This window comes from Gymnoscopelus braueri (genome assembly GCF_963280865.1).
Source record: "Gymnoscopelus braueri genome assembly, chromosome: 2".
Classification (NCBI taxonomy): domain Eukaryota; kingdom Metazoa; phylum Chordata; class Actinopteri; order Myctophiformes; family Myctophidae; genus Gymnoscopelus; species Gymnoscopelus braueri.
The window spans coordinates 35,697,501-35,713,239 of NC_137604.1; the positions used below are offsets into that span (position 1 = coordinate 35,697,501).

General features: G+C 44.7%; 1 protein-coding gene across 1 annotated transcript; it reads left to right on the top strand.

Annotated features, from left to right (window-relative positions):
- The first annotated feature begins 7,378 nt into the window (after positions 1–7,378).
- tmed1b (transmembrane p24 trafficking protein 1b) lies at positions 7,379–13,873 on the top strand. The gene is made up of 5 exons (XM_080448557.1): positions 7,379–7,673; positions 10,278–10,375; positions 10,887–11,070; positions 11,506–11,673; positions 12,245–13,873. Exons 1-5 carry the CDS (start codon positions 7,479–7,481, stop codon positions 12,293–12,295), a joined length of 696 nt encoding a protein of 231 aa, XP_080304683.1. The 5' UTR covers positions 7,379–7,478; the 3' UTR covers positions 12,296–13,873.
- The last annotated feature ends 1,866 nt before the right edge of the window (positions 13,874–15,739 follow it).

Here is a 15,739-nt window from a genome sequence, read left to right on the forward strand (position 1 = left end):
CTCCATTACATCTACAGACACCTGCTGTACACCCTCAAGCCAGCATGTATCCCAATACCCTCCCACAAGCTATTCACCATACAGCTTCCCCTCACACCCCTGCTCCAATACAGCTACAGATGCCGTTTTCAGACCCCCAAGTGAGCATGTATCCCAGTCCACTCACCCAAACGTTTAACCCTACAGCAGCCCCCCACACCCCTGCCCCAGTATATTTACAGATGCCTGCTTCAGATCCTCAAGCTAGAATGTATCCCAATACCCTCACACAAACCTTTGATTATACAGCTCCCCTCCATGTGCCGGCTCCAGTACATACATGGACACCTGTTTCCGACCCCCGAGTCAGCAATAGACATCCCAATGCACTCCCCCAACCCACTCCTTTACCCCCATCCTACGCCCCACACAGAGCCATAGCCAACCCAAGCCTTCCACCTGCTGCCTATGGTGGCTTCCTGCAGACTCATCAGGTGAAGAATGTCCAAATCTACACTGGTAATTCGGATTGCAAGATGCTGGTAGAGGACTGGATTCGTGACATGCAGTATCTCCTGGAGGCAATAGAGCTTCCCATGCACCTCCGCTTTTCCACAGTAGTGCGACACCTGGGTGGCGAGGCCAGAAGGTTGGTGTTGAACCTACCTCCCCATGACCAAACCCCTGAGAAGGCATTTGAGGAATTGAGGGCTGAGTACAGTGACACACAAGGCTCCCTTGATCCACTAGCCGACTTCTATGAACGTTGCCAGAGGTCTGAAGAGTCTTGTTGCTCTTATGCCATAGCACTGGAGGCAACATTGCGAGCTGTGGAAAACAGTGAAAGAGGGGGCAGGCCTTTCCCCGACCGTGATAGCAAACTCACCCGGCAGTTCTTAAGGGGGCTTGAAGATGAGGAGATGTATGCAAGGATTTCGCCAATGAAGCCCCGGCTATTGAGCTTCCGAGAGCTACAAAATGAGCTCAGAAATCTAACAAAAGAAACAAAGAAGTTCCAGCCACAGCACAAGACAAAGAAAGCATATGCCCAGGTACATGCCACACCCGAGCGTGCTGCAAATGTGAAGACAGAAATAACAAAAGAGACCTCAGAGTTGTCAGAGTTGAGAGAGATTGTGAAGAAATTGGCTCTAAGCCAAGAGCAACAGATGGCCATGTTGTCTCACCTTGAATCAAGAATTGCTGCCCCAGCCACTGTTCCACCCGCTGTCCCACTATCTGTCCCTCCCGCTGCCCCCCCACCAAGATTCCTGTCATCACCAGGGAGTACTGCCCAGGGCTCCAGTTTTACATGCTACCGGTGTGGGAAACAAGGACATATTGCCCGGGTCTGCAGAGCAGTACTCCCAGATCCCAGTCTGTCCTGGGTTCGGCAACCCCAGCCTATGGCCCCTGCGGAGGGAAACACAGCTCCCTCAGCACAACATTTAAACCCCTAAAGCCCATGGTTACCGGGGCAACCATGGGCAAGCAGCAAGTTTCCCCATTACAGGTGAGCGGAACTGATGATGGAGGAGAGGACACCCCATTAGTCGGTCCCAGGAACGAGGGGGAGGTGGAAGTCAATGGGATAAAATGCAAGGCACTCATAGACTCTGGCTCACAGATTACCAGTATTACTCACAATTACTGGCGCAACCACCCAACCCTTCAGAAACAAAAGCTACAGCCTTCCAAAATACCCATAGAGGGGGCAGCCGGACAGAGTGTGCCTTACTATGGTGTCCTGCACATTAACCTGAAAGTGCTGGGGAGAGAGTTTGAGGCTGTGCCAGCTTTTGTGGTCCCTGATTCAGAGTATCGTTCCTCTGTCCCCCTGCTTGTTGGTACCAATGTCATTCGTGCCTCCAGAAGCCACCTCCAAGCAACCTATGGCCAGCAGTTCATTCACCGGGTCAAGCAAAGCCATCCAGAGTGGTACACTGCCCTACTGGAAATTGGGAACACAGAACATAATGGAACAGATGACACGGTGGGCCCCGCTGTGTACACTGGCCGTAAGATAAGCATCCCTGGAGGGAAGGAGATGGATTTGAAGTGTAGGATCAAGGTTGGCCCACAAAGAAAGACTTACACAGCCCTCATTGAAGGCCACCCTTTCCTGCGTCTCCCCCAAGACCTTTTGGTTGCCAAAGTCCTTGTTGATGTGAAGAAAGGCTGCACCCCTGTTAGGGTGATGAATCTGTCCCAACATGCTATCACAATAAGGCCACACACACATCTGGCCAATGCACTCATGGTGGAAAATGTTGTGGAGTTTCCTGACAAGAAGCCAGGTGAACATCACAACTGTGAGAGCAACGAGGCCTGCCTGAGTTTGGATCAAGTTGTGGCAAGTGGTGGGGTGGACGTAAGTGAAGCGGCGGTAGAGAATGAGCACCAGCGGTCCCTCCTTAAAGAGCTGGTGGAGAAAAATGGAAGTGTGTTCTCCCAGCATTCCACAGACTATGGCCACACAAAAACAATAAAGCATGAAATTCCCCTTGTCGATTCTACACCCTTTCGACTACCATACCGCAAGATTCCCCCCTCACAGTGGCAAGATGTGAGGAAGTTGTTGATAGACATGGAGACAACAGGGGTCATCAGGCCTAGTAAGAGCCCATATGCTTCACCAGTAGTGATCGTAACCAAGAAAGATGGGTCACTAAGGCTTTGTGTGGATTACAGAAAGCTGAACTCCTACAGCACCAGAGACGCATTTCCCCTGCCCCGAATAGAGGAGGCCCTGGAGGCCCTGGGGCAAGCAAAGTACTTCTCCACCCTTGACCTCACGTCTGGTTACTGGCAGGTGGAGGTGGCGGAGTGCGACAAACACAAGACAGCATTCAGCACTCCCATGGGGCTGTTTGAGGCCAACAGAATGCCTTTTGGGCTACAGAACGCTCCGTCCACCTTCCAGAGACTAATGACCTGCTGCTTTGGGGATATGAACTTCACTCACCTCCTGATCTATCTAGATGACCTCATCATATTCTCCAAAACCTTTGAAGAGCACCTGGAGAGGTTGCAGCTTGTGTTTGATCGACTCAAGGAGCATGGCTTGAAGTTGAAGCCCTCGAAGTGCCAGCTTGTGAGAAAGGAGGTGCAGTATTTGGGTCACTTGGTGTCTGCAGAGGGCATCAGGACAGACCCAGAGAAAATCAGCAGGGTTAAGGACTGGGTGAGGCCCACAAATCGGAAAGAAGTGCTCCAATTCTTGGGCTTGGCCGGATATTATAGAAGATATGTGCACGGCTACTCCATGACAGCAGCAGCTCTATACCGCCTCACCAGCGGCGACCCCAGAAAGAAGAAGAGAGGGGGAAAGAGAACCCTGGGTCCTGACCCACCCTTTTTGTGGACTAATGAGTGTGAGGAGGCCTTTCAGACACTGAAAGAGAAGTTGACGACTGCTCCAGTGCTGGGGTATCCAGATTTCAGCCTGCCCTTTGTGCTTCAAACTGATGCGTCAGGAGAGGGTCTTGGCGCTGTCTTGGTCCAACTCCAGGGTGGAGTCGAGAGAGTCATGGCCTACGCCAGCCGTGGCTTGAGCCCAGCAGAGACCCGGTATCCTGCACACAAACTTGAGTTCCTCGCTCTGAAGTGGGCAGTGACAGATAAGTTCTACGACCATCTCTATGGACGTAGATTCTCAGTCCAGACAGACAACAACCCCCTCAAGTATGTGATGACCTCAGCGAAGCTGGATGCTACAGGACAGCGGTGGGTGTCTCGACTGTCGGCGTTCGACTTTGACATCCAGTATAGAAGAGGAAAGAGTAATGCAAATGCTGACGCACTCTCCCGTATGTCCTACCAGGAGGTCACGCAAGTCCTACACACCTGCCCTCAGCGGGTGAGGGCCAGTGAACTAGGCCATGGAGGGAACCGGCCCACCCGAGAACGAGAGAGCTCCCCGGGTGAGAACACCACTGCCCCAGAGGAACCTCGGCCCACCCGAACACAAGAGAGCTCCCCGGGTGAGAACACTACTACCCCAGAGGAACCTCAGCCCACCCGAAAACAAGAGAGCTCCCCGGATGAGAACACCACTGCCCCAGAGGAACCTGACCCCCAAGAACCTCGATTACTCAAGTCCAGTGAGCCCTACTTGGATGTGGGGACAGAATCCTTACCTGCCATGACAAAACAGCAGATCCGTGTAGGGCAGAAGGAAGATCCTGACATCAGCCCTGTCCTGCACTTTAAAAGCCTGAACCAGAAACCAAGTCGCAGTGAGAGGATCAGTGGTGGTGGGCAAATGTGCCTTCTCTTAAAGGAGTGGAGGAGGTTAGTGATACGCGATGGTATCATGTACCGCTGTGTACAAGACGGCCAAAGGGGAGTATTGGAGCAGCTTGTACTGCCAGAACGGCTGCGTACATCTGTCAAGACTACTCTTCATGATGACTCAGGACACTTGGGATTTGAGAGGACATTACAGATGATAAGGGAGAGATTCTACTGGCCAAGGATGTTCCAGGAGATCAAGGCCTGGTGTGAGCAGTGTGAGAGGTGCTGCCTCAGAAAGACCCCAACTGCAGGCCTCCGGGCTCCCCTGGTCAGTATTCACACCAGTGCCCCCATGGAGCTGGTGTGTGTGGACTTTTTGATGCTGGAGAAGTCAAAAGGTGGCATAGAAAATGTGCTCGTTGTTACTGACCACTTCTCCCGCTACGCCCAGGCCTACCCCACTAAAGACCAAAAAGCCAACACAGTGGCTAAGGTACTGTGGAAAAACTTCTTCTGCCGGTTTGGTTTTTCTGCGAAATTGCATGCAGACCAAGGACGCAATTTTGAAAGTGCTATTGTGAAGGAGCTGTGTAAGTGTACTGGCATCACTAAAACCCACACCACCCCCTACCACCCCCAGGGCAACGGGACCACCGAAAGGTTCAACCGGACCCTCATGAACATGCTGGGGACACTAGAGCCTCACCTGAAACCCCGCTGGCATGAGCATTTGGATGCAATGACGCATGCCTACAACTGCACGAGACACGACTCCACTGGATATACACCATACTACCTGATGTTCGGTAGGCACCCCCGGCTTCCAGTTGACCTAATCTTTGGGCTTCATACCACCAATGAGCAAGGCGGATATAGTGAGTATGTCCAAACTCTGCATGACAGTCTGTCACAGGCCTACGCCCTGGCTAATCAGACTTCTCACCAAGCGAAGGATCAGCAGAAAAAATACTATGACCAAAAAGCAAAGAGTCACGTCTTCAGCCCGGGGGACAGAGTCCTGCTCAAAAAGTGTCATGTGGAAGGGCGGCAGAAACTGGGAGACAAATGGGAGTCGCGTCCATACATTGTGGTGAAGAAGCAACCCAATATACCTGTGTATGTGATACGACCAGAAGATGGAGAAACAGAAAGAGTGGTCCACCGTAACCTCCTTACACAGTGTATGTTTCTTCCAGTGGAGCAGGCCAGTGAAGTGATGAGAGAGGAGGAGTCAGATGTGGAAGAGGACTGGGAGAGAGACAATACAGAGGGAATAGTGGAGCAGGATGGAAGAGAGACTGAGGCAGATACAGAAGAGGAATGTGAGACGGGTGATACAGAGGCAGTTGTGGAGAACACTGCACCAGAGTCAATAAATGGACAGGATGAACAAACAAGGATGGAGGAAGTGGATGTGGAGCCTGAGCAAATGAGTGATGGAGGGGAGGAAGAGAGACTTTCCAACACACCTCCAGGGCCCGATTCTCCAAGGAGGAACCCGCCAAGAAATCGACGGCCCCCAAAGAGATTATGCCTTGAGTCACAAGTCTTGAGATCTGATGAGGAACAGCAGAAGATAGAAAGGGGATGGAAGTTGTGGCAAAGGGTCAAAGCAAGAGGACCAGCAGGGCATATGTAACACACACGCACGCACACACACACACACACACACACACACACACACACACACACACACACACACACACACACACACACACACACACACACACACACACACACACACACACACTTTTGGTTAATGGGTGGCGTTAGTTTTTGTTTTTTGTTTGGTCTGATGGCAGGGACGCCATCAATTAAGGAAGGGGTAGATGTAAGGTAGTAGCCTTTTTATGTCAGCAGGTGTCACTGTTGCCAAGCTCCCTCACCTGTGATCACCTTTTTGTCCCTCACTGGACACCGTAGTTCAGTTGACTATGCAGTTGAGGGCGCCATGTTTGTCAATGTTTGTTTTCTATTGGAAAGGTGAGCACTGTTTTATGACTGTCTGAACAATCTTTGAGATATTTGAGTTACAAACGCCCATCCAGTGATTTTGTTGCCATACAGTGTTAGCTAAGAAGCATAACTACATTTTGATGTCATTCTGAATAATATGCACTTACGTTTTTGTACTTAAATATGCAATTTAAGTTGGCCAGATTAATGAACATTGAGAAAAGCCCTCATTCCATTGGAATTCATGTTTTGTATTTTATTCTGGTCATTGTGTCCACTAATATTTGATGTGGTTGATTATTCATTGTTATTTAGCATATTAGGACATGTGATTTACAGAGAATGTTTGTTTTCTATTGGAAAGCCTACAGCCATAAACAGCAGCAGAACCTGTGAATGTCAGCCAATAAATGCACAAGGTCTCAACCACAATCCAGAACCAGTGTGTCCAGTGTCCCTTCTCTCCGCACAACACCCCATCTCCTAAAACATCAAAAACACAACGCAGAGTCCAAGGGTGTGTAGAGAGGCCAGTACACTGTGGGTTACATACATATATTTGATATATATGTGTGTGTGTGTGTGTGTGTGTGTGTGTGTGTGTGTGTGTGTGTGTGTGTGTGTGTGTATAATGCCCAAAATAATGACACCTGGCTTAATGTGAATACTGTAAACCAGGGGTCTTCAACGTTTTTCAGCCCAAGGACGCCCTAGCTGAGAGAGAGACGAAGCAGAGACCCCCCACTAGATTGCATTGTGTTGCAGATTAAACTTTTTCATAGATTTCATAGATAGCTTCATTGACTATCATCAGTGCTGTGTAAATGTATGTTTTTAGTTAATTTCAGACATTTAACCACTTAATCCTCCAATACTTGAAGGTTTACTTGATTTGCTCCTTTTCCCCTACACCAAACCTCTTTGCCGAAAATAGCCGATCTACAAGCGCCCGCCCCCTGATGTGCACTTGCAGATCTGCTATTTTCGGCTAAGGTTCCTCAGAATAGAGATTCTAGGGTTCAAGTGGTTAATGTAACTCTGAGGACCCCCTATTGATCATGGATCCCCCCTGGTGAATGAAGACCCCTGCTGTTAACTCTTGCCTGATAGGGAAGGGAACGGAAACGGAATCAGTGCAAATCAAAGATGGAGCGATTGGAGGAGATGTAACGCTACTCGCTACGTCGTGATTGGTCCGTGTCGCGACCAACCACGGCACCGCAAAAGTTATGCTGCGGAAGAGATGATGAGAGCGAGATGCTCCAAGTTTAGATAATCTGTCAAGAAGAATATTTATTGTACACACCATGGACCTCCACTGTGCGACCGGGCAGCGCAGAGCCACGCTGCTTGCACTGGTCATCGCAGTATCGTGTGTGGGATCGGCGTGTGCTTTCGGACAGAGCCTAGACAGTGAGTTCACGTTCCTCCTGCCAGCCGGAACCACCGAATGTTTCTATCAAACGGCGACGAAGAACGGCTCGATAGAAGTGGAATATCAGGTACAGTGTGTGGCTTTGTAGTGATAGCTGCCGATCCCACTGATCCACAGCCTGCAGTTTAAATGTTTTTACAGCTGGTAGGATGATTATTATTGCCCGTTGTCCATATAGCTAGCAGCAGCCTAGCGATCACCAGCATACATACAGTGTAGACTTCCGCTATTTGTTGACCCACCACCATGCATAGTGTGTGCGGTAGCCTGTAACTCTACTGTATTTAGCTCAATAAAAGCCTCCTCTCCTACTCAGGGTTCATCAATGTGTTGTGGATGCAGTGACTTGGCCTCGTCCGTGGCAATCTTTTGTTTTTTACATAACATTATAATGTTTTTATTTTGATCATAAGACCCAAGTCACCCAACTACTGAATGTCAGTATCCAGGTTTTCCTCAGAACATGTATGACACTAATCTACTATGACACTATGGCACATTAGGAGTCCACTAGGACAGTGGTTCTCTAACTTTTTTATGTTCAAGGACCCAGTGCCAGCCCTGAGGAATTTGGGGCCCATGGCAGGATTTCACCTTGCGCCCCCACCCCATAGCCTATTATTTAATAATAAATAAGGCTATTTCTTTCACAAACACAAATAACTAGGACATTGTGTAAAATACAAAAAACTAATTACAATTTAGGCATTTAGCAGGCACTCTTAATCCAGAGCGATTTACAGTAAGCAACATAAACACAAGGTAATACATCAAATGTATAGAGTGTAGTGCATCAGTAACCTAGGATCATAGGTAAACCAATAACCTATCATCAGTCTAAGCATTATAATATAAAAAAATATATATATATGTTCATTGAAACTATACACACTATTAGGATGCCAGGTCAACAAATGAACCTGGCATCTGTCTAAATAACATGCCATCTACAGTCATTTACATTTTAACGTTTGCATGATAACACTGCATGGTCGTCAAGGCTAGAACATTTAAAACAAAACTATTATATATTATTACACATTAATTTGCTTTGGGTGTTATCTAAGTAGATAGCAAGGTGTTTTATTATCTCCTGTCTTGCACGCATGCAAAGGTGTTTTATTATCTCCTGTCTTGCAGAGAGAGAGAGAGAGAGAGAAAAAAATGGAATTAAAAGAACTCTGAAAGTCTTATAAGAAATGTAACTTATGTGCTGTGCTGCACATCGTTGCCATTCACATAGCATGTGGCTGTTGCATGTGCATTTTGCATGCATGTTCGTGTACAGTATGTTATACTGTGCTGTACCATTGCAATTAATAAACAGGTTTCTGCACATCTAAGGATGAACGCAGCACTCTTTACATTATCTGAAATGCATCCTTCTAACAATACAGGTCTTACCGGTGTCTTATGTAGTATGAGACACTTGAGGCAAAGTTATCATATTTCTTTTAAAGTGTTTTTTCAAAACCATAACCCTAAGTAAGTGGGGAACATAGAACCTGGGGAACATAGGGATGACCCCATATAAACCCCTGTATTCTCAATGTTCTTTGGAGAACTCCCTGGATCGATCCGTAGAATAAACTGACAATTTCTTTTACCAGAGCCATACCATGAAGGATTCGTATTATCAGTAGAACACAGTAAAAAAAATCCTCAGTGTTAATTTAACTCCTCGACTGCCACACTGTTCAAACTGACAGCGGCGCGGCGGAGCGGTCAGATACGCATGGGCGAAACCAAAAAACTCATGAGAGAGGTGCATTGTTGGGGCGCACCTAACTTTTAGTTTTTCAAATACTTAAAAATGTACAGATTCAAGGGTTCTTTATGATATAAAGTGTTCTATAAACAATACACAAATATATATATTTTTAAATTCTTAAAAAAAAGTAAATAACTTAAATCTTGGCTTTGTGGGTGCCCTAGGCAATTGCCTACTCTGCAAGGACCCCCATAACTCTGAGAGTGCACAAATGCGGGTCCATTTGTGCACTCTTAGAGTTATGGACCTGTAAAGGTCATTTAAGGCTATATCTATGTGTTTCTGGTAATATTATTTTCCACAAATTTGTATGTCCATGGCAAAAATATAATTTTTACATAAATGTCCACCACAAGCCAGAATGGCGATGACCCCTGCTCCTACTGTATAGTCAGTTCATTCTTTCTGTCGTGTCGTCTGTGTTGCTTTTAGTGATAGCAAAAGGCTTCATTCGGTATATCTAGCCTTGGATCAAGACTATATAGATGTATTTTATCGAAAGTAAAAGTCAGACTCGATAAAATACATCTCTATGATAGTCTTGATCCAAGGCTACTGTATATCCATGAAGAATAATTAGCTTGTGAATCCTATAGGTTTCTCTTCATGTCTAACCTTAGCTTGTTTGTTTAGTGGGATAGGCTGCACTTGTGTTAACCACTGTAGGATTAATTTAGGACTTCCCCTCCACATAGGTCATAAAGATAGATTATAAAAAACATTACCTGCAGGATGTAGCATGCTAAAACATCCGGAAAGGCTTTTATTTATATACTTACACGTGTGTGTGTGTGTGTGTGTGTGTGTGTGTGTGTGTCCATTGAAAACACACTGGTTGCTGTTCTGTTACTCTTTTCCTAATGAGGGTTTTGCTCATTCTTTTTGTGTCTGAACATCCAGGTGATCGCAGGGGCAGGTATGGATGTCGACTTCACAATCGTTTCACCACAAGGCTTCCAGCTCATCTCTGAGTCACGCCGCTCTGATGGAGTCCACATGTGAGTACTACTTCTGACTGGTTTAAATTTTGATTGTTATTATTCATATAAATTGGACATCAACGTGGCCTAGTGGGTAGTACTAGAGACACAGTCCTGTAACCAAAGAATCTGAGGCTTGATGCCAACAGCCAGACAAAATGTTGATCAAAACAGCAAGGTGCCCACATAAAGCATCCTTGTGCCCTGGTTTTCTGCCAGCTTTATACATTTTGGTTTAGTTGTAAGTTGCAGTGGATGAGAGAGCTAGCTAAAGTAGAAAGTAAATGGACTGAATGTAACTTACAATAACAATAGTGCAACTATTTTAACCACTATATCACCTATGTTATAGTTCGTCATACGTCGGTGTTGTACAAAAATAGCCAATCTTTAAGCTTGCAACACATCGTGTGATGCAACCCATTCTGAACTTGTAGATCGGCTATTTTAGCTTTTTTGAAAGCCCCAAATAGGGATGCAAATTTGAAAGTGGTTAAATCATCTCTGAACACCTTTCCTGTTGTTCCAGGGTGGAGCCTACTGAGGAGGGCGATTATCAGATTTGCTTTGACAACAGCTTCAGCCGCTTCTCAGAGAAGATGGTGTTCTTTGAGGTCATCATAGAGGGACCAGATGTGGGAGGGGATGATGAGTGGCCTGGGCTGGAGGAGCCTGAAGGCAGCATGCTGGAATACAAGCTAGATGACATCCGGGTAACGCCCCAGTTATACTTCGTTGTATGCCCAGCCGCTGTTGCGTGTGATTATCGCCAAAATGCAGCTCACATTGCAAGCACGACTAGTATAACACAAATATAACCACTTAAGCACTATTTTATACTTCATTGTACTGTGTGTGTGTGTGTGTGTGTGTGTGTGTGTGTGTGTGTGTGTGTATAAATATGATACTGATATGATACTTCATTGTACTGTGTGTGTGTATAAATATGATACGTGTGTGTGTGTGTGTGTGTGTGTGTGTGTGTGTGTGTGTGTGTGTGTGTGTGTGTGTGTGTGTGTGTGTGATTAAATATGAATATATTCAGAGTCAACTGTCAATTTTCACACAGTTAATTGCATACTTTCTCCCATCCCCACCGTCTCATTTGAAGCCTGCTTTACCCAGACCCATTTCTTTCCTTCCCCCAGGAGTCCATGGACGGAGTGCACCGTAGACTGGAGCGCAGCCGTCAGATGCAGACGGTGTTGAGGGCCTTTGAGGCACGGGACCGGAACCTTCTGGAAGACAACCTCTGGAAGGTCTCCTTCTGGTCCTGTGCCAGCCTTCTGGTCATGCTCTGTGTGGCGCTCACGCAGGTAACTACTAGAGCAGTGCTCAAAACCGTATGAGTAATGCTGCGTTCACATGGCAGACGGTATACAGCTAACTGGATATCATTTTAGTTCACTGTTGACAGACCAAAGTTAAAATATTAAAAATACATGAAATAATTTTATGTCATATATTTTATTCCATTCTTTATAGATATTAGCCTATGATATCACCTTAGCAACAGATCGTTATGCGTGCCAATCCGTTTGTTTTTCCCATGTCATCAATAAGGTGATGTTCATTTGTCTGCTTCCATGTGAGCTCAACATTAAGCCTGCTTTATACTTTACTTTACTGTGTTGCTCGACAAAAAGTGCATTCAAGTACTTTTGTTTTCCAAATCATTAAGACTGGTCATATGGATTAATAATGGTAATTGCAATATCCAAGCAAAGTTATCAAGAGTATAATTTAGGCTCTTCACACAGCCCTAGCTTTACAAACAAAAAAAAATACAAACATATTACTCTTATTTTACTGAAATATTTGTAATCTATTGTTAATTCAGATTCAAACACAGAGGACCTGTCAATAATTCATTTCATCTCTTCATAGGTCTACACTGTTCGTAAGCTGTTTGACGACAAGAGGAGAGCCTTCACATAGAGACCGTTAGTGAGCAGTGCTGCACAAAAGATGGGTAGGGAAGGGAAAGCCAATCTATGAAAAAAAGCATCGACTTGGGTGCCCAATCAGGTCCTGTTATTCTTTACTGTTTTTCACACAGCCTCAGTCACTTAGCTGACATGTACAGTAGGCTTGGGGTTTACATGAGTGCTGACACTGTTGCTGAGATGACATTATTTGCATCTTTAACTGGAGAAGCCAGTCTTAGATGGGGTTTAGATGGTTTCTGTGAACAAACTGATTTTGAACAATAGGGTGTAATACTTGCTAATTAGAATAGGTGTAGTTGAAGGAGAAATTCAGTGCCAGTGTCAAATCTAAACATTAGAAGAAATCGTTTGAAAATCAAGAGGGGGTAACCAAAAAAAAACCCAAACAAAAAATCCCCATTAAAAAAACAGTGACAAGAGTGCTTCTCTTATGTTCACGTAAATCTTTTTTCTTGTTTACACCTTTTGACCACATACTTTTTGTTGGGTTATATCTGCGAGATGTTAAGAAACTTGTTTACTGGGAAATTTTGCAACTTCTGCCATCGTACAAGGTCACACAATACTCACAACTTAGTTTGGTCTTCTGCATGCAAGTCTCTGAAGACAAACGTAGTTTACTAGTACAATGTGGTATGTGCAATAAATGTGTACTATGCTCTTCCTGACAGTATGATGGCTTGGTGTCACACCTGTAATTGACCTATAGGCAGTAGTGGACAGTAACTAAGTAAATTTACTTGAGTACTGCTTAAGTACATTTTTGGAGTGTGTGTGTATATATATATATATAGCAAGCACATGACTTTCACTCCACTACATTTCAAATAGAAATATGATATGTTTGACTCCACAACATTTCTAGGAAGGGACTCTTGGGACCCAAACTTACAAGAATATTTTATGAATTAACCACTTAGCCCTAATTCAAATATAGTGAAAATATCTGATCTAGATCTGCTATCTTCACTGTTTTGAAAAGAAAATCTGATTTTGGGGGGAAATTAATTGATATTAACAAGAAAATCTACTTCATAATTTGTGCTTTTGAATACTTGAGAATATACTTTGTCCACCACTGCCTATTGGTCCAGCTGTTTACTGAGTAGCAGCCTTACTGAGGGTTAGTTTTGACATTGCTACTGATTTCTTATAAGATTTTCTGTTGACAATTCATTTCAACTTGGAATATCGTGATCCAGTGGTAGGGATGTTGCTGGTTTGATTACAATGTGTGTGAAGGTCGTTTTGGAGACCCAGTTGTGTGTGTGTGTGTGTGTGTGTGTGTGTGTGTGTGTGTGTGTGTGAGTGAGTGAGCATGCGCGTGTGATTGTGTGCAGTGTGGTGTTACAGAAAACATGTTTTCATGTTGTTTTCAGGCAATCAGTTATGTCTTCTTGTGGTGTAATGTAATCTGACATTTTGATTGTACTCTGAACAGAGCTATTAATGAGTTTTACTTAGAGCAAACTTTCATTACATACTGTACATAATCATGAAGTTGTGTGGGAGTCTGCTTTTATTAAAGGCATTTTACATACACATTAATAAAGAAAAGTAAATTTCAGTCGTGTTATCATTGATTGGCTGGCAAAAAATGCATGTGAACAAAGATTAGGCTATATATTTTTCAAGAATTTCATATTTATTGAAGTTGCTCCCTCTAGTGGTTATCCTCAATTCAGCTGAGAAGACTATGCTTAAAATGTTTGTTCATTAGGCAATTCGGCCCTTTTGGATTGAGGAGAGATATTTCTAAATGATACATTATTAGAATTATCCAACCAATTTCTAGTATATGCTCTTGTGTTAGACATCTGACACACTTTCACACACTTACAGTATATTATTTTCCGAGTCCATTAAAGGGTAAGACCACTTTGGTAGAGATGATGCCATGATGTAACGCCAAATGGACAAGAAATCAAAAATAATTGCTCCATTGATTAGAAATTGACAATTCAAAATATGCTCCTCATTGACTTACATTGTATGGTAAAACAGCTCTCGGATAGTCCCTCAGGGCTATATGCTAGTGTCTTTTCAGGTTTCTGTTATTGTGGAGAAAGCTTTCGCTGAAAATAGCCGATCGATAAGCTCGCAGTGCGGCGCGTTGTGAGCTTGTCGATCTGCTGTTTTCAGCAAAAGATTTCCCCACAATATGCATGCTGGGGTTTAGTTTAGGTGGTTAAGCAGCCTGTGTCTGTGCTTATCTTTGTGTGAAGAACATGATGTGACTCCTAATGAGTCTCCATGTGTAAATCAATATTACCCGCACAGCACCAAAACAATGAACACACACCAAGGACAACTTGGAAAAATACATCTATAGAAATCCACTATGTGCTAGGGGGGGAAATATCTAAACAAAATGTATTTCTCTTCAAGAGATTAAATGATTGGTTCATATGATTGGCTGAGTGACAACACTCTTGTGTGTATTCCTTTAATTTCTCTGTTTACTATCCATTGGCCTACAAGTGGCTCAGTCAGTGATGGATTGTGTATCCCTGCCCGTCCGTTTGTCCGTGTGTGTGTGTGTGTCTGCCTGTGAGAAGCTAATCTCCGGCACGTTGGATTAGAGTCTGGCAATGCGAGACTACCGTTGGACCGATCAGTATGAAACCTTGCACACACACTCAAAAGTTTTTCACATCTGCCTGTTACAGCACCACCAGGAGGCCGATAATTTAGCAAAACACAGATTTTGATCATTACTCCTACAGATTTGGTCAAACATCACTGTAGCCCGTTTTGAACAAAATGCCTCAAATCATGATTGCTGTGAAACTTTACACTGCACACTCGCAGTAGGCCAAGGAAGAACCTCCAACCCAAATATTTTACGTCAGCCTCATGGTGGCGCTACAACAGCGTAGCTTGTACAATAAACAAAATAATTCCCCTGGATACCTTGGATTCTCACTGTCCTTATGTGCCAGATTACATTTAGCATTTTCTTCAAAGCACACTTTTTACAACTACTACTACATATTTTGCACACAACTCACACAAATCGATACACATTATCTCGGGGGTCATGTGATCAAGATGTAAAGTTTGTGGGCCCTGTGTAGGCAACCCCGGCCTACCCAGCACACGAGGTGTGTGATTTAAGAATGAGTGTAGCCCAGGGCTTCCAAAATCCAAGCCTGAAAAACATCGCCCACCTAATGCCAAAACGCAAAGACTAATGCAGGGATACAATAATTCATTGCTCCCCTCACTCACCCAGGTAGAAGGGTGAGGAACATTGCATGTGTAGACTGTAACATGGTCTCAGGTCAGGTGTACAAAGCGTGGATGTGTGTAGAGATGGATGGATGCACGGATGGACTGCAGAAGAGAACTCCACAGAAATCACAACACATAGAAGCTCAGTGGAATATAGAGAAATCTCAATAGCAAGTAAATACATCAGCCACCCCAAAAC